The sequence below is a fragment of the Anolis carolinensis genome, unplaced genomic scaffold, assembly GCF_035594765.1.
Source record: "Anolis carolinensis isolate JA03-04 unplaced genomic scaffold, rAnoCar3.1.pri scaffold_111, whole genome shotgun sequence".
Taxonomy (NCBI): domain Eukaryota; kingdom Metazoa; phylum Chordata; class Lepidosauria; order Squamata; family Dactyloidae; genus Anolis; species Anolis carolinensis.
In genome coordinates, this window is record NW_026943920.1 from 29,474 (window position 1) to 48,890 (window position 19,417).

Here is a 19,417-nt window from a genome sequence, read left to right on the forward strand (position 1 = left end):
GCATTTTCAAGATGCCTTCAATCCACATTAAGGGGTCAGTGTAGATGTATCCCAAGTCCTCAAATGAATATGGAAAAGCTAAAGCACATGAATTACAATGGCCCTGCCTAAATTGAATGCAAAAAAATCACATGCCCACAAAAAAGGACATCAGCCTTGTTTCCTGTTGCTCGCTTAAACAGTCACTAAGCACACTGAAAGTAGAAGGAGAAAGAAGTAGCAACAATAACTCCTGCTGAAGACCTCTCAGCTGAAATATATAATAGCTTCTCCAGTCCTGCAGAGGTGCAATATATGAATGGAGCAACTATTTTGCTACCCTCATACTAGGTTTTAAAGGCTTTCAAGAAATATGCATACAGTCTCCCTTCTGCCCTGTTCCTCCAAAGCTCAGTGAGAAGTCAAGAGCAACCCCATCTTAGGGTTGTTGTATGTTTTCCGGGCTGTATGGCCATGTTCCATAAGTATTCTCTCCTGACGTTTCACCCACATCTATGGCAGGCATCTTCAAAGGTTGTGAGGATCTTAGCCATCTCCTGCGCCTGAAAATGGGGGGAGCAGATGTACTTCCTGGAATATCCAAAGTTTGTGCAGGTATGTGTTCTGCCTGCATTGTCAAAATCACTGAAAAGCCTTTCAAGGCCAGGCCAGACTAAGGCCACAGAGCTGTACCCAAATTTAGAGACAGGATGTATGTTCTCTAGGCCAGGGTCCCTTAGTACTCGATCTAGGACAACATTTGGAAAAATTACATTTTGGAGTTGACTCTCCATATCCACAGATCCCATCATCCATGGCTTTGAAATATTAAAATTAAATTCCAAAAAGGAAATCTTGATTTTGCAAAGAGGGAACACCATTTTACTATGTCATTATATATAATGGGACTTGAGATCCATGGATTGGGGCCAAACTGCAGCTGGTACCAAGAGCTAACTAGGCCTAATCAGAACTTGGAAACCATCAGTTACAAGCCAGTTAGGTGCTTATGGTTTCCTTTTCAGTTCCTTCTGATAACAGCAGCATAACAAAGTGACATTTCAAAATTAACATGATGAGAGGGAACAAGGATGCCCCTTTTGATCCTGGTTACTTTTAATTTTGAATAGAATGTTTCAATGTTTGTGCCAGTCATTTTCAGGAGGGGAAATTCACCTGTTTTAGCACAGAAAAGGCAATTTGAGCGAGTTGGGGGGGGGGGTGTGTGGTGAAAACAGCTTTGTAAGGGGCACATGCAGCCCCAGGGATAGCCTTTCTCCATCCTTCATGTAGAATCACCGGGCGTTTGCTGCTACATTGGCCCTTAGAACAAATTCCTAAGCTCAGAAAACAGAGTCCTTCCCATTTGCTGGGCTTACAGATGCAGCAATCTTGTGAAAGGAAACACCACAGATAAAGAAATTGTTAGGTTTTGTTTTTTAACTTAAGAACACCTCTCCAGAAATCTCTAGATCTTCCAGCATGACTGGAGGACATTGACCAAAGTAAGGAGGACTTTCAGACTCCTAAAAATGATATTTTAAAATAAATCCAGCAATAATCATACATGCAAACCTCAAAAACGCAAACGTGGAGGTACAACTGTACTGCAATTCTAAGTGTTTGTCTTTTTTTTTTTAACCAGGCTCCAACCCCACATTTCTGGGATTCTAGTAGTAAGGTAAAGGTAAAGGTTTCCCCTGACGTTAAATCGAGTCATGTCTGACTCTGGGGTGTGGTGCTCATTTCCATTTCTAAGCCGAAGAGCTGGCGTTGTCCGTAGACACCTCCAAGGTCATGTGGCCAGCATGACTGCATGGAGCGCCGTTACCTTCCCGCCGGAGCGGTACCTATTGATCACATCTGCATGTTTTCGAACTGCTAGGTTGGCAGGAGCTAACAGCGGCTGCTCACGCCGCTCCCGGGGTTTGAACCTGGGACCTTTTGGTCTGCAGCTCTAGTAGACATTCTACTAGGATTTCTAGTAGAAATGGAGAACTCCAGAAGTCTATCTGCTCCTATCTTCAAGTAAAACCTGCCCTTCCCACAACTGAAACTCCAGGGGAGATAAATATATGTGATGATCAGGAATTTTTTCAGGGGAATTTTTTCATGTCAGGAGCAACTTGAGAAACTGAAAGTCGCTTCCAGTGTGAGAGAACTGGCCGCCTGCAAGGACATTGCCCTGAGGATGCCCAGATGTTTTACCATCCTGTGGGAAGGCTTCTCTCATGTCCCTGCATGATTAGCTGGAAGTGACAGATGGAAGCTCACCCCACTCCCCTGATTCAAACCACCGACCTTTCAGTCAGCAGTCCTGCTAGCACAAGGGTTTAACCCAGTATGCCACTAGGGGCTCCTTAGAGGAACTAATATACAGTTCCCATTTTTACATATACAGTAGTTTCAGGATGGACTCCATAGCTAGATAACCAACTTAAAAGAACAGATGTGATTAGCTTAGGAAACAGGACTGTCAAGTCATCCAGACAAGACCAGAAAGAAAGAGCAAATTATTAAATACACAATATTACTTACCCAATTTCAACAAGTTCCAAAAGCCAGTGAATTCTTATTTGTCTGATGCCCTTGTGTGGTACAGAAGAAATGTAAGCCAGATTAATTATCTGGTCTTTACTGAGATCAAACAGATCTGCCTGGCTGTGTGGCAAAGGAGGGCTGAAAAGATGAGGAAAAACAATATTAATAATTTACACAGTACGGGCAATCCCTGAGTTACAGACATTAAATTCAACTTGTAGTTAAGAATGGTGCTGAGACCACAGGCGGTGAGAGACATCTACCCCTTTAAGGGAAATTCACTCCTGAAAGAGTTATCATGGGGAAAAGGTGTCTCTGCTGAAGCTTTACCAATCCTTTTTTCCACATTGGATAATTGGACTTTTTCAAAAGTCAATTATCACAGAGACTGAAAGTGAGGTAAAATCTTCTGAACAAGGGCACAGACAGCAAAACAAACATTACAGGGATATTAACCCAACTCTATGCTATCCGGTGTGTGCGTGTATACATATACATACATATACATATGGCTGGAGTTAGTTACACTTAGAAATGTACCTATTCTAACTTACATATAAATTCAGCTTAAGATCAACCCCACTGAACCCATCTTAGAGTTCAAATCCCTTTCTAAATTATTTCCCCTATCTTTACAGCCCCTTTTCAGACAGGTCAAGCAGATGAAAGACATCATCTTGTCTAAATGTAAGTAGAAAAGTTATTTTAGGGTAAGACATCCCCTAACTTCCACAACTCATTCTGCAACAGTGCAATCCAATACATCAGTAGTTCATTTCAATTGGTTCAGCCTGAGGACGTGGACAAGGTGCTTGGAGAGGTGAGGGCTACCACATGCATCCTAGACCCCTGCCCATCCTGGCTGGTGAGAGAAGCCAGAGGGGGATTGGCCGAGTGGGTGAAGGTGGTGGTGAATGCCTCCCTTCGGGAAGGCATATTTCCAGCGAGCCTGAAATTGGCTGTGATCAAACCGCTGTTGAAGAAGCCATCACTGGACCCCACTCAATTGGAGAACTTTCGGCCTATTTCCAATCTCCCCTTTTTGGGCAAGGTCATGGAACGTGTGGTGGCCGCACAACTCCAGGCATTCTTGGTAGATACCGATTTTCTGGATCCGGCACAGTCTGGCTTCAGGCCGGGGCATGGTACCGAGACAGCCTTGGTCGCCTTAGTCGATGATCTACGCCGGGAACTGGACAGGGGGAGTGTGTCCCTGCTGGTTCTGCTGGACCTCTCAGCGGCCTTCGATACCGTCGATCACGGTATCCTTCTGGGACGCCTCGCTGGGATGGGTCTCGGAGGTACTGTTCTGCAGTGGCTCCGGTCCTTCCTGGAGGGTCGGTCCCAGATGGTGTCATTGGGGGACACCTGCTCGGCCCCACAACCATTGACTTGTGGGGTCCCGCAGGGTTCAGTACTGTCCCCCATGTTGTTCAACATCTACATGAAGCCACTGGGAGAGATCATCCGGAGTTTCGGGGTCCGGTGTCATCTGTACGCAGATGATGTCCAGCTCTGTCACTCCTTCCCACCTGTCACTAAGGAGGCTGTTCAGGTCCTGAACCGGTGTCTGGCTGCTGTGTCGGACTGGATGAGGGTGAACAAATTGAAACTGAATCCAGACAAGACAGAGGTCCTCCTGGTCAGTCGTAGGGCCGAACAGGGAATAGGGTTACAGCCTGTGCTGGACGGGGTCACACTCCCCCTGAAGACACAGGTTCGCAGTCTGGGGGTTCTCCTGGACTCATCGCTGAGCCTGGAGCCCCAGGTCTCGGCGGTGGCCAGGGGAGCCTTCGCACAACTAAGACTTGTGCGTCAGCTGCGCCCGTTCCTTGGGAGGTCTGACTTGGCCACGGTGGTCCACGCTCTGGTTACAGCTCGTTTGGACTACTGCAACGCTCTCTACGTGGGGTTGCCTTTGAAGACGGCCCGGAAGCTCCAACTAGTACAACGGGCGGCAGCCAGATTAATAACTGGGGCAGCTTACAGGGAGCATACCACCCCCTTGTTAAGCCAGCTCCACTGGCTGCCGATATGCTACCGAGCCCAATTCAAAGTGCTGGTCTTGACCTATAAAGCCCTAAACGGTTCTGGCCCAATCTACTTGTCCGAACGTATCTCCTCCTATAAGCCAGGAAGATCCCTAAGGTCATCTGGAGAGGCCCTGCTCTCGGTCCCGCCTGCCTCACAGGCACGGCTGGTGGGGACGAGGGACAGGGCCTTCTCGGTGGTGGCTCCCCGGCTGTGGAACACCCTCCCCAGAGAAATACGGCACGCCCCAACCCTTCTGAGTTTTAGAAAAGCCCTGAAAACATGGCTATGTGCCCAGGCTTTCAAAGATTAAATGATAAAAGACGACCCTGGACTGATTTACGGCTACAGCACGAGGATTTTGGAGGAATGGATTTTAATCATATGTTTTATATTTTTCTATTGTTTAATTGTTTTATTGGATTTTCATTGCTGTTTTAATTATGTGCAGGCATTGAATTGTTGCCAATTTGTACGCCGCCCTGAGTCCCTTCGGGTGAGAAGGGCGGGATATAAATGTTGTAAATAAATAAATAAATAAATAAATAGTTCTCAACCTGGGGTCCCCAGATGTTTTTGGCCTACATCTCCCAGAAATCCCAGCCAGTTTACAAGCTGTTAGGATTTCTGGGAGTTGAAGGCCAAAAACATTTGGAGATCCCAGGTTGAGAACCACTGCAATACGTGATTCCTCAGAAGTAACTCTGCTGTATTCAATGGGGCTTACTAAAAGTTATATCCCATTTGCAGACGAAGTCATACCACTATGCAAATTCTGCTTTTTTGCAAAATAAACATTTTACTGTTTTCTTAAGCAACCTTTATTTTTTCTTTGTTACAATTATTTAAATAAGAATACTCTCCATTGAAACATGAATATGCTGGCCCATAAATGTGCTAGATTATGAAACATGAGAGGTAAAAGGCATGTATTCTATTTCAGGGCTACTCAAATTAGTGGTCAATGCTGTGTATTCTATATCAAGTGTCAGTAATTAGCAAGCCTACATGTAAGAAACAAACCATTATAGTCAGTGGGTACAAATGGACACACTGCATTTACCCTGGCTCACTAAATAATAGCATTGTTGGTCCCTACAACAGGTTGCTTGGGAAGTGCTAATTCGTATACAGGCAGTTAAAACATCCGACTTATAAATGACTCATAGGTGAAAAACAGAGAGTGAGAGAAATCTACTCCTCAGAAGGGAAATTCACTCCTGAAAGTTATCATGGGGGAAAACTGTCTCAGCTGAAGCTTCATCACTAGTCCTTGTTTCCACAACAAGCCATTGTTTCCATTTTCCCAAATGGACCAGATTCTGCCAATACACAGCAGACAAGCTACAATTTATCCTTTGGGTCCCTATGATTCTCATAGTTGCAGCGTATTTCTGTGGCTTTTGGAAAGACATCATTGCAATGTATACCTGCCTGCAGTTAAGTTTCACAAAACCAGTGGGATTTCTGAGCCAACAGAAACTACTGTTGGCGGAGTGCTATTTCAATTTCAGTATTCGGTATGCTCTGCAATGGGAATTATGACATCAACCTGCATAAAATGGGTCCTTTGCACAAAAGGAAACACAGAATCTGAAGAGCCAGAAGGGGCCACAAAGGCCATCTAGCCCACCCCTCATCATGAAGGAAAGTGCAGTTTACTCAGTTTTCCAAACATTTCAAGTCTGTGACATGTCTTGTTTTGCAACACAGTAATGTAGTTTTGCTAGTGAACTAGAGGTTAAATCAGGCATGGGCAAACTTCAGCCCTCCAAAACACCTGGAGGCAGGCCTCTACGGGGGTTAAAAAAAATCTGGTTTACTCATGAATTTTAACTGGTTAACCAAATCCCCATGCTAAGTCTATGAAATGCAAAAAAATAGGGGTCCCTCCAGAACTGCAAGCACTATCTCACGCAAATATTTTTTTTATCTTAAAAAAGAAATTTTTACTTTTTTCTTTTTTAAAAAAGAAAAAAAGCCCCACAAAATCATGACAATCGAGTTGGTTACTGTATTTGTATGTCACAGTCTGTGTTTTGGGGGAAATAACAGAAATGGTTGATTATTAATTTAAATCACACACCAGAAATGAGACTAAAAATCAGTCTGGGCACAAACTGTAATTCAAACGGCGGCCCGCTAGCTCTTTGGGCCTCCAACTCCCAGAAGCCTTAGCTAGCTTGTTCAATGGCCAGGAATCCTGGGAATTGGAGGAGATGCAAACAGATAAAGGGGCGGGCCTTAAACCCTGCGCGTGCTGTGTTTTGGCCTTCTCCGGATAGACCAATCAGCGCTCTGCCACTCCCTCTCCCCGTCACTCCAGCTATCTTCGACGAGAACGCCTCGCCTCCTAATCCCGCCGCGCGTTGTGATTGGTGGACCCATCAGGAAACGCTTTTGAAAAGCCTGGCGCACGTCGTTGTCCTTCACTTTGAGTTTTGGCGGCGGAAGTGGTGTTGGGTTTTTTTTCCTCTCTGAGGCGACGAGTTTTCAGATGCCGAGGCCGGTGAGAGAAAGGTAAGCAGATATGTGTTGTCGAAGGCTTTCATGGCCGGGATCACAGGGTTGTTGTATGTCTTTCGGGCTGTGTGGCCATGTTCCAGAAGCATTCTCTCCTGACGTTTCGCCCACATCTATGGCAGGCATCCATAGAGAATGCTTCTGGAACATGGCCACACAGCCCGAAAGACATACAACAACCCTGTAAGCAGATATGTTTGAGCTGCGTGGGAGGCGGGGCCAGGGCACGCTGGGCGGGAGGCGGGGCACCGCCCTGACGGTGCCCCGCCTCCCGCCCAGTGCGCCCTGGTCTAGCTGGCACCCCATTTTTAGACACACCCCATTTTTAGTTTGTATGGGAGGAAAGCATGTCTTAAAAGCAAAGAAACATAATAATAACAATAATGATAATAATTGTTGTTTTATGTTTGACGTTTTGTTCCTATGTATACACGCTACTGTAAGAAAATTGTGAGTTCGTTTACTATTTCTCTAAGGAAAGTAAAGCATTTAATGAGAGGGAAGATACAGTATTTATGTATTACGATACACAAACAGGAAAGATATTTCCTAAAATTCAAATGTCACATGTAAACATAAAAAGTGTTATTAATTATAATTAAAATTCCACTTTCATCTATATATATAAAAGAGTAATTAAATTTCGGCCTAGGACAAAACAACAAAACTACACATCCTAGAAACACTAAACTTGGCAGCACAACCCCTCATCCATGCCTCTACGTTCATACAACAAAAAGCTCCAGCTACTCCAGAAAATGGCCAGGCTTTGAGACTGCAAGGCTATTCACTGCTATTCCACCTGGCCAACAAAGGATTCCCATAAGGCACAGCAACGCGTGGCCAGGCAAAGCTAGTAATATATATTAATAGAATTTTAGATATATACAGTATTACATATTCCAGAAACTTGGTTACTTATTGGGATCTGATGAAAGAAACACAATCTACCTGTTTTGAAAAAGTTGTACCAGCACTCAATTCAGCCCCAGTATTTTGAAACCTTGAAACCGTCTGTCTATGCATATACACTTGAGAGCAGACATACTGTAATTCTATAGGACTTATTGCGAAGTAAACACACATAAGACTGCACCACAGATGTCTATCTATGGATAGACAGAAATCCATAGTGTTTTTTTTATTGTGCCAGAAGCTAACATACTACAAGTTGCTTCTGGTGTGAGAGAATCGGCTGCCTGCAAGGGCATTGCCCAGGGGACGCCTGGATGTGATACCATTCTGCTGGGAGGCTTCTCTTATGTCCCTGCATGCTAGGGCTGACAGATAGAAACTAACCCTTTAGGTCAGCAGTTCAGCCAGCACAAGGATTTAACCCATTGCGCCACTGCGGCTCCATAGGAGTGGTGATGCAAGCCAATTTTCCTTAAATAACTTCAAAACCAGACCACCCACCACATACATTTGTTTACTGTTAGGACCTACATCAAAGGTCTTTTTGTAGATCCCTTTGCTGCATTTGGATAGGTATGCCATGACTGATGACAGGGTTTTAGCCACTGTGGCCCCTTGTCTCTGGAACATTAGCCAGTTGATTTCCCCCCCTGCTATTTACCTAGGCTTCAGATGAGGAGCTCTGGTGTCCCTCCACATGTTTTGGCCCATTTCCTAAACCAGTCCTGGACAATACAGTCAACACTGAGCAATTAAGGGAGCCACAACAGCCAGTGTACTTTAGTGATTTGTGCACTGGACAACAACTCTAGAGTTGTTCCTGCTGAACAGCAGATTCAGTTCCTGCTGATCCATGGAAGCCCACTGGGTGACATTAGGTGAGTCACACTTTCTCAGCCTCAGTGATACATTGGCCTTAGGGTTTGCCATAAGTTGGAAATGGCTTGGAGACAACGCAACAAACAGGGCCACAGTTGCTCACTATAAAGAATGCTTTTAGTACATATGATTATTGTACTTACAATATGAATTTGCATTTTATTGTTGCTAGCCTTTCCATTACTGATTGAATTTAAATGCTATCCTTAAAATTTCTGTAAATGGCTTTGGGATTCTGTTTATACCTGAAAAAGGGTATACAGAAGTGTTAAGCAAGCATGTCTGAAATAAATCACAGATATATTGTACAAGACTCTGTTTTTCAATTTGCCAGGGAAGACTCAGAAGATGGTATTCACTCTTCTGGCAACATAAGATATGTTTGCACCTGGAACTTTTTCGTATGCAAAGTGGGTGCTGTGCCAGGGAGCTACAGTACATTGGGAAATGTGGGTGACAATACTGTAGTCATCTTTGTAGACTTATGGAAGATCTACACCACAGAATGAATGGTCTGGTACTACAGTACTTTAACTGCCATAGCTCAATGTTATGGGAAGTGTAGTTTGGGCAACAAAAGGAACCAGCATTCTTTGCAGAGAAAGCTACTTTGTAAAATCACAACTCCCATGATTCTATACCATTGAGCCATGGTAGTTAAAACGGTGTCAAACTGTATTACTTCTACAGTGTAGAAGATGCACTCTAAGTCACAAATAATCCTTAATTGTTTCTGATGCTTCCTCACTGTAAACGAAATAAAGGTATGTTGTCAAAGGCTTTCATGGCCAGAATAACTGGGTTGCTGTGTGTTTTCCTGGCTGTATGGCCATGTTCCAGAAGCATTCTCTCCTGACGTTTCACCCACATAAATGTCAGGCATTCTCAGAGGCTGTGAGGTCTGTTGGAAACTAGGCAAGTGGGGTTTATATAGCTGTGGAATGTCCAGGGTGGCAGAAAAAACTCTTGTCTGTCTGAGGCAGGTGTGAATGTTGCTATTGATCACCTTGATTAGCATTGAGTAGCCTTGCAGCTTCAAAGCCTGGCTGTGTCCTGCCAGGGTAAATCCTTTGTTGAGAGGTGTTAGCTGGCCCTGATTGATTCATGTCTGGAATTTCTCTGTTTTCAGAGTGTTGTTCCTTATGTACTGGCCTGATTTTATTTTTAAAAATACTGGTAGTCAGATTTTGTTCAATTTCATGGTTTCCTCCTTTCTGTCGAAACTGTCTACATGCTGTTGTTGAAGGCTTTAATGGCTGGAATCACTGGGTTGCTGTGAGTTTTCCGGGCTGTATGGCCATCTTCCAGAAGCATTCTCTCCTGACGTTTCACCCACATCTATGGCAAGCATCCTCAGAGGTTGTGAGGTCTGTTAGAAACTAGGCAAGTGGGTTTATATAATAATATCCAGGGTGGGAGAAAACTCTTGTCTGCCTGTGGCAAGTGTGAATGTTGCAATTGGCCACCTTGATTAGTTTGTGATTCCTTTATTTTATCACTTTTAAACTTATTTATCATGCAATTCTTTTGACACAAAATAAATAAATAAACCTTGATTAGCACTGAATAGCCTGGCAGCTTCATGCCTGGCTGTTTCCTGCATATGGGAATCCTTTGTTGGGAGGTATTAGCTAGCCCTGAATGTTTCTGAGTCTGGAATTCCCCACAGAAATGCTGGACCACTCTTAACAACCACAGTGTCAGTCTACACAGAGAAGCGATTGATATCCACAAGCATTTGGACAATTTCAGCAGAAAGGAGGAAAACATGAAACATGAAAACATTTCCTCCTGACCTCACAACTTCTGAGGATAGAATCACTATGCACAAACCTCTTTATTCCCCCACCCAGAACATTCTACATATATATAAACCTACTTGCCTAGTTTCCAGCAGACCTCACAAACTCTGAGGATGTCTGCCAGAAATGCAGGCGAAACGTCAGGAGAGAATGCTTCAAGAACATAGTCATACAGACAGGAAAAAACACAGCAACTCAGTATCCACATGCTTGTGTGATAATAAAATATAGAAATGTGTGCGCAAGCATGGAAACAATTTCCTCGCCTCATGTACTTCCAACTCTTCTTGAAGGCTACTTCCAACGAGTTGGGACTCTCGGCAAGCAGGACCCTCTCCGAATAATTTCAGAACGCCAGACCACGTTTTTCCACCGCCCAGGCTGCCTGGCTGCCTCTGGCGCAGTGTACTCTACCTTGCTTCCTACCCCCCCCCCCCCCGCCCCTCTCCCTGGCTGGTCCCGGCTCTGCTCGTGATTGGCGAACCGGGAGCAGCTCCAAAGGCGTGCAGCGCTCTCGTTGGCCGAGCCTGCCGCCCGTCTAACGGAGGGTGAAGGGGGAGGATCTGCGTGAGCATAGGCTGCAGGGCGGCCGCTGCCTGTGCCTGTCGGTGTCGGGGGCTGGTGCGCGAGGGGAGGAGGAGAGGGGCCGCGCACGCGCTCGGGTTTGGAGGAGGAGGAGGGGGGCTGCGTGCGCGCGCTGACTGGCTGGCTGGCAGGCAGGCTCTCGTGCCCTGTCTCGGCCAAGATGGCGGCAGGGGCGGCAGCAGCGGCGGCAGTGGCCCAGCTGGAAGGCCGCGAGTTCGAATACCTCATGAAGAAGCGCTCGGTGACCATCGGCCGTAACTCCTGGCAGGGCTCGGTGGACGTGAGCATGGGCCACTCCAGCTTCATCTCCCGGCGGCACCTCGAGATCTTCACCGCCCGCCCAGGCCCCGGCCGTTTCCAATAACAGCAAACGGGCGAGGGTGTGTAGCGCGGGAAGCGGGGCCAACCCTGGCCCCGCCTCCCACGGCGTCGACAGCGCCCCCTAGCGGCTGCGCCCGAGGCCACGGCTTTACGGGCCTCATAGGTCAAACCGGCCCTGGAATTCATTGAGATTCTATCAAATATTCATTAAAACTTATAGCAAAATATGCTGCAGATGTCCTGCAAAAACAAAGTTTTTGCAGTTTAATAAATTTTTCCATGTTTGTATGACAGAACCAATTGGGAAATGACATTTATAACCCAGGAACAAACATTGACTTACCTAGTGGTGTTGACGGCTTTCATGGCCAGGATCAGAGGGCTGTTGTGTGTTTTCTGGGCAGTAAGGCCATGTTCCAGAAGTATTCTCCTGACATTTTGCCCACATCTATGGCAGGCATCCTCAGAGGTGTTGAGGGTGAGATCCACTCCCTTGTTCAAGGAGCTCCATTGGCTGCCGTTTATTTTCCGGTCCCAATTCAAGGTGCAGACCATCACCTATAAAGCCCTAAACCAGGGGTCCCCAAACTTTTTAAACAGGGGGCCAGTTCACAATCCTTCGGATCGTTGGAGGGCTGGACTATGGTTGGCCACCGAGCAATAATAATAATAACAACAACAACAATAATAAAAAGAGGGTTGGCAGAGACCCTTTGGGCCATTGAGTCCAACCCCCTTCTGCCTCTGTGCACCAAAAGCACAAGCAAAGCATCCCTGACAGATGGTCACCCAGCCTCAATGTTAATAATAATAATAATAATAATAATGCAGGGTTTTGGAACACAATACTCCTGACCTCACAGTCGTGTTAAAAAACAAAGTATAGATTGTCGATGTTGCAATCCCAGGTGACAGCAGGATTAAGGAGAAACAACTGGAAAAGCTGACATGATATGAGGATTTAAAGATCGAATTACAAAGACTCTGGCACAAGCCAGTCAAGGTGGTCCCAGTGGTGATCGGCACACTGGGTGCAGTGCCTAAATGCCTTGGCCTGCACTTAAACACAATCGGCGCTGACAAAATTACCATCTGCCAGCTGCAGAAGGACACCTTACTGGGATCTGCGCGCATTATTCGCCGATACATCACACAGTCCTAGACACTTGGGAAGTGTCCGCCGTGTGATCCAATTCAACAGCCAGCAGAGTGTCTGCTGTGGACTCATCTTGTTGTGTTTCTAATAATAATAATAATAATAATAGGTTGTAAGAGAAGAAGAGACCTCTTGGGTCATTTAGCCCAACCCCCTTCTGCCCTTGTGCCGTAGGGGCCGGATAAATGGCTTCGATGGGCCGCATCCGGCCCCCGGGCCTTAGTTTGGGGACCCCTGCCCTAAACGGTTTGGGACCCACCTACCTTCGTGACCATATCTCCTATCATAAACCTGCCCGATCCCTTCGATCGTCAGGGGGAGGCTCTCCTGTCACCACTGCCAATATCTCAGGCCTGCCTTGTGGGAACAAGGGAGAGGGCCTTCTCTGCTGGATAAAGGTGAACTACAACTCCCAGATTCCCAGGTCAATCACCCCCCCCCCTGCTGTGGCCCCCCGATTGTGTAACTCATTGCCCGGTGAGATTAGGCAAGCCCCCACACTAGCAGCCTCTAAGAAAGACCTGAAAACATGGCTCTTCCGTTGTGCCTTTGGAGAGTAATCACTACATACATCCCTTTTGCTGCTCTCCTTCAATATTTGTCCTCCATATCGCACCGCCACTTTATGACTCTGTCCTCTGTGGTTTTTACTCCTACTTCCTTTCTCACCTCGAGTTTTAATCTAGTGTTCATGTGGCCCGCCCATGGTTTTATTGTTCTTTTGATCTTGTTTAATGTAGTGTATATTTTCTTTTATTGTGTTATAATTTTTCCTTTTTCTGGGGCATTTGTCTTTTTGGCTGTATTGCTGACTGGTCTTCTAGGGCTTGTTTCTTAACATGGAGACACTGTAAAATCATTCTTTTTCTGGACTTAGTTGGAGGAGCAAAACTGGTCTGCAAGAGTTTTGTCCCTTATCTTGGGGACATGAGAGAAGCCTCCCAGCAGGGTGGTAACACATCTGGGCATCCCCTGGTCATTGTCTCTGTAGACGGCCAATTCTCTCACACCAGAAGCGACTTGACTCAATTCGCTTCTGACATGATAAAAAAATCCCTTATCTTCTGGGAACACAGTTATCACAAGTAAAAGCAATTGCTACTTTGTATAGAATTTCATCATGACTGCTAGCTCCCTGGATCTTCTAAGCAATAAAATAAAGAATGCAGAGGATGTTTTTATATTAAATATTCTAAGTCGATCAAACACTGTATTTAATTGGTGTCATTTTCTTTATGTACCCAATATCCAAAGTTGAAATTGCACCGTCACTTAGATTTTAGGCCCATACATCTTGGTGACAAAGTACATGTTTCTCATTTAGAAGTCTCAGATTCCATACACATAAAAATAATCATGATAGTGTGCTAGACTCTTCATGAAAGTTTAGCTGGACTCTTCAAACAAGATTTCTTTAAAAAGTAGATTTGTGAATGGAAAATCTAGCTGATGAAGATTTGAAATTGTAATAATTTTAGTCTTAACACAGTATGTAGCCAAGAGGTTTCAGGCATTCAAATTAAGATCCACCAGATATTGTGATTGTTTATCTTTGTCATTCCAAAAGTTCTATGCAACCTAAAACAATTAAAATCCTCCCTTTCTGAAACTATATTCCTATTTCTGTGCTTAGCAAAACATACATAATCCTTGTTGCTGGAATACAGAAATAGAAAGAACCCCGACAGTTTTGATATTCAGTAATATGGCCTTTATGACATCAGTAGAAGCTAAACTGAACAAGATTCAAATGCAAAAGAAAATGGCTGTCTGAATCAAATTAAGCTCTGTCCTCTCTAAGAGCCCTAATCCCTCTTTTTGGACCTGATTCTCAGACTGCGGATCCCCAAATTTTATAATGGCCCCATATGTTCCTGGGAGCAGTTCCTTCAGAACAACACTTTCTGACACCTAAAACCTAGTAGAAATTGGGAGATTTAAAAATAATTTCACTTCATTTCAAGGTTGCATTTTCAGCCCACGCAGGCCAAATGTAACCATGTTCACTGTTGCCCACCCTGAATTCAAAATGCACTATGAATTACTGTTTTGGAAAAGCTACTTCTTGTTACTGTCAATCCTAGTATTTTTCCTTCCGATGGCAGGGCTTCCACAATGGTTTTCTTATTTCAAGCAACCTTTATAGCAAAACCATCAGAAGGCTTTCTGAGGTTCGCCACTTAGTGCTTACCTCTGGGAAAAAGATATCTAGTGTTGCTACTAGCTTCTTTGTTTTATTGCTTGCCAAAGAAGCAAAATTGGGGGGAGTCAGTTCTTAGCTGCCAGCTCAGTAAGATAACAAGTACAGTAGAGTCTCACTTATCCAACATAAATGGGCCAGGAGAACATTGGATAAGCAAAAATGTTGGATAATAAGGAGGGATTAAGGAAAAGCCTATTAAACGTCAAATTACTTTATGATTTTACAAATTAAGCACCAAAATATCATGTTTTACAACAAGTCTGCCACTTGTTTGGGAGTGTGGCTGCACTTGTGTTGTTGTTGGGCATGTTGACACGCTGTGCGTAGCTGTATAGAGAAACAGCTGTGGATCCGGGTGGGAGGCAGACTTCATTAGATAATACAGAACGTTGGATAAGCGAGACTCTACTGTAGCAATTCCCCTCCATTGTGTTTCCAGGAGCATCCCAAGTCCTAGACTCCTGAAAACAGAATGATGTGCTGCTTTTTGCAATCAGAGAGATATACTATTCCCTGAAAAAAGATGTGGAGTTTTGTGTGCGGACTTTTGAAAGGAACTGGTGGTTTACAGACCAGGAGTTCCCCATGAGTCCAAGAAAAATGTAAAACAGCAACCTATTCATAGGAAAGAACCTGAACAAAACTTTTAAAATTAAATGATAACTCCACGTTTTAGAAACCTGTTACAAGTATCCATTTGCTTTAAAAGCAGAAGTAGGACCCTGAGGCACCAAGTGGACTGTAACCTCTAATATTGTCACCAATGGTTGGGGATGATGAGAAGAAGTGAAAAATGCCAGGATGGACATAGGCCATATGACTCTCCAGACTATCTGAAAGACCCTGTCTCCTTATCTATACCTGCCAGGACACTTAGGATCTTCAGGTGAAGACTTTCTCTCTTCCCCACTACCTTTACAGGCTTGCTTGGAGAGAACATAGCAAAGAGATAGACGTCTCAGCAGCTTCTCTCACCCTCAAGAATGCCCTTCAATAGAATGCGAGGCCCTTCTTTCTTTGCATTTTGTAGACAAAGACATTTTTATTTAAATAAGCGTTCAATGTATAAAGCAAGGAGCATTTTTATTGAGTACATTTTGCTTCTCTTTTTAACATTATATATTTTCAATTTATTCTGAAATTATTCTAAAAATCATGTTTGGAAGCCACTTTGAGTCCCGGTCTTGGGGAAAAAGCGACATACTAAGCACAAGATCTCCTTATGCATACACTCCAAAAGCAACACTGTTACATAAATGTTTGTTTTATTTTCCCATTTATAGAATGAGTCTGCAAATCTTGAAGGGAGAAAATATTAGTGATGACATAGGTGCTGAAAACTGTGCCATACTCGTCACATCTCCAGAGCTCACAGGCAGGCCTTCCATTCTTCGTCCATCACAGAAAGAAAATGTTCCACCAAAAAAAATAAAGAAGTTTATGAAGGTATGATAATATTTAATATCACTCTTTTCTAGACCAACAGTTTTAGTATCTGTAAGTATTTAGTATCAAAATATTTAACAATGTTTCAGTGGTGGGGATGAGAGGAGGCTTCTAGAATCATAGAATCATAGAATAGTAGAGTTGGAAGAGACCACATGGGCCATCTAGTCCAACCCCCTGCTAAGAAGCAGGAAATCGCATTCAAAGCACCCCCGACAGATGGCCATCCAGCCTCTGCTTAAAAGCCTCCAAGGAAGGAGCCTCCACCACGGCCCCGGGGAGAGAGTTCCACTGTCGAACAGCTCTCACAGTGAGGAAGTTCTTCCTGATGTTCAGGTGGAAAGGAGATTCTTCCTGATGTTCAGGTGGAAAGGAGATATGTGACAGCTAAAATACAGAATACCCTGGAAGGTATCTAACTCCTATGTCTTTAATGTTCTGACAGGCGCTTATACCGTGTGTCTTTTCTTTACATCAGTGATTTATTAGTTTTAATTTTGATTCTTCCCGCTTCTTGTTAACAGCTGTCAAGTTGAATTCAACTTATGGCAAACCCATCAATGAGAGACTTTCTAGTATTCTATCAGCAGCAGTCCTGCCTCATATTTTGCAGCATCTGTGGTTGACTGTATCTATCTGTAATGCTGTATCTGTATCTCACCCTTCCTACTACCTTATCAGGCATTATTGTCTTTTCCATTGAGTCATTTTTATTATATGGCCAAAGTAAAGCAGTATTCTAGGGAAAGTTAAGGCATGATTTGCTCCAGTACCCACTGAGTGGTCTTTTCAGTAGTCCACATTATCTGTAGAATTCTTCTCCAGCCCCACGTTTCAAACATGGGGCTTCATTGTCCAGCTTTCACAGCCATTTATAGAAATTAGAAATTCAATGACATTGTTTGCTTATAAATTACACATCAAGGAAACCAAATCTTGTGACACATGGAATTTTGAATGGTTTTAATGGTATAATGTTTTAATTTATGAATTTGTCAAATTTTTGGCTTATGTAGTGTGTATTTCTGTTTAGTTTGCCTATATGATGTTTTTGTTTTGTTGTATTTTTATGTTATGTAATTTAATCATTGTACACCACTTGGAATCCCACCCATGAGAGAAAAGTGGGATAAAATAAATGAATAATAATAATAATCCTTTCATGGGGATGGGAATATATACCGAGTGTTTCCAATTTATGGGATTTTTTTGTTTTCTGTATTGACAGATTTTAGTTAGAATTAGAACAGATTCAGCATTTGTAGTCTGAAGCAGCTCTATTGGTAAGCGATCTGCTTCTGGTGATTTATTTCTTCTAAGTGGTCTGAATGCAGCTTCCACATCACTTTCTGATGTATGTTCATCTTTATAAGGTTTTTCCTGAAACAAAGTGGTCTCTTTCATAGAATTCTTCAATGTATTGTTTCCATCATATTTTTATTTTTATTTATCAACATAATGTGTTCTTCTGCTAGTTGTAGAGCATTTCCACTCATGATTTAAAATTCCATTTGTTTTTTTGTTTTTTAGATCTTTGAGAATAAGTCTTCCTTTTTGTCATCACTTTTATTTCTTTGCATTAATTAGTTCTCATTCAGGCAGAGAAATAATTGAATTCGTGCTTCTTGTCTGTCTTTAACTGCTTAAAGAATTTCATCACTCATCCATTGAGGCTTTTCTTTCTTTTGGGCTACAGATAGTGTCTTTTTGCATTCCTCCCTGACAGTGTTTCTGACTTCAGTTCAGAATTCTAGTTCCCGTTCACTTAGTTTTTATAATAACAAATCCATTTTTCACATCTTGAAATTCTACAGGGATATTCTTCAGGTTGTATTTCAGCACAATTTCCTCCTGGCCTTGACTTCACATAGAGAATAGAACTTCTCAATCTTCTGTTTCTAATTACGAAGTCTATTTGATTTTTATATTGGCCATGAGATGATGTCTAGGCATACAGCTGTTGTTTGGGTTGCTTGAAGAATGTGTTTGCAAAGAACACACTATTGGCTTCACAAAATTCAATCAGTCATTCTCCTGTTTCATTTCTTAATTCTAGACCGACATTTTCTGTAATCTTTCATTCTGCTCTATTTCCTATTTTTGCATTCTAATCATCACTGATTAACATCTTCTTTTATGTATATTCAGTTTCCCACCTTACTCCAGCATAAAATCTTTCAGATTCTTCTTTTGCCACTGTGTTTAGATCATAAAGTTGAATTATAGTTATCTCGATGTGTTTTCCCTAAAGTCATTAATATGATTAAGTCAAACTGCATTACATCCTTGAACTACATTGGCTTCATCTTTCTATGAATGTCACCACATTTTGTCTTAGATTTTCTTTTCCTGAGTAAAACACTGTATAATTATTCAATTCTTCAATTATGTAGGTTTTATTTCTGCTTTTAATTATTAATATATATTGATGTTTGTTTGTTTTTCATACATTGCTTCAAGTGACTCCTTTTTAAGCTGTAGAAAGCAGGGCATAAGTACCCAATCAATGTCTAGGTATGTGTTGTGTGTATGCATTTTGGCTCTGCAGATCTCTGATAAATTTTCTCTCCTAAGGTAACTTTTCAAACTCCTATCCGGGATCCTCAGACTCGCAAATTCCTGAGTCCAGATGTAAGGAAGAAACCTGAAACTTCTCCATTAGTAGATGACTGCATTCCAAAAGATCTTCTCTTGCCTCCAGTCAGTGTTGAGTGAGTAAAACTGTGATTTTATGTAGGTAGATTCAAAATAGATTGTAATATAGTCAATGATATCCCAGGAAGTGTTGGGCTGTCATACAGCTGTCTTCAGGTTGTTGGAAGAGAATATGGGTTTTAGGAAGCTGTTTTTTTCTGGACTTCAAGCATATGAGTAGAAGCAGTGATATTTGCCAAAAAATTCTTTTCACTGAGAATGATTGCGAAACTGTAACTACTCCTGATTTAAAACGCAGTAAGGACAATTGCATTCATGTAACAAGAACGTAGTCATCCACATGTTTTTGCCAGCTTGGAGACAAACAGGCATTGTTGTGTT

At 43.2% G+C, this 19,417-nt stretch overlaps 1 protein-coding gene across 1 annotated transcript; it reads left to right on the forward strand.

Annotated features, from left to right (window-relative positions):
- Positions 1-6,864: 6,864 nt before the first annotated feature.
- LOC134295230 (transforming acidic coiled-coil-containing protein 3-like) lies at positions 6,865-19,386 on the forward strand. The gene is made up of 3 exons (XM_062967091.1): positions 6,865-7,071; positions 16,219-16,381; positions 18,956-19,386. Exons 1-3 carry the CDS (start codon positions 7,049-7,051, stop codon positions 19,094-19,096), a joined length of 327 nt encoding a protein of 108 aa, XP_062823161.1. The 5' UTR covers positions 6,865-7,048; the 3' UTR covers positions 19,097-19,386.
- The last annotated feature ends 31 nt before the right edge of the window (positions 19,387-19,417 follow it).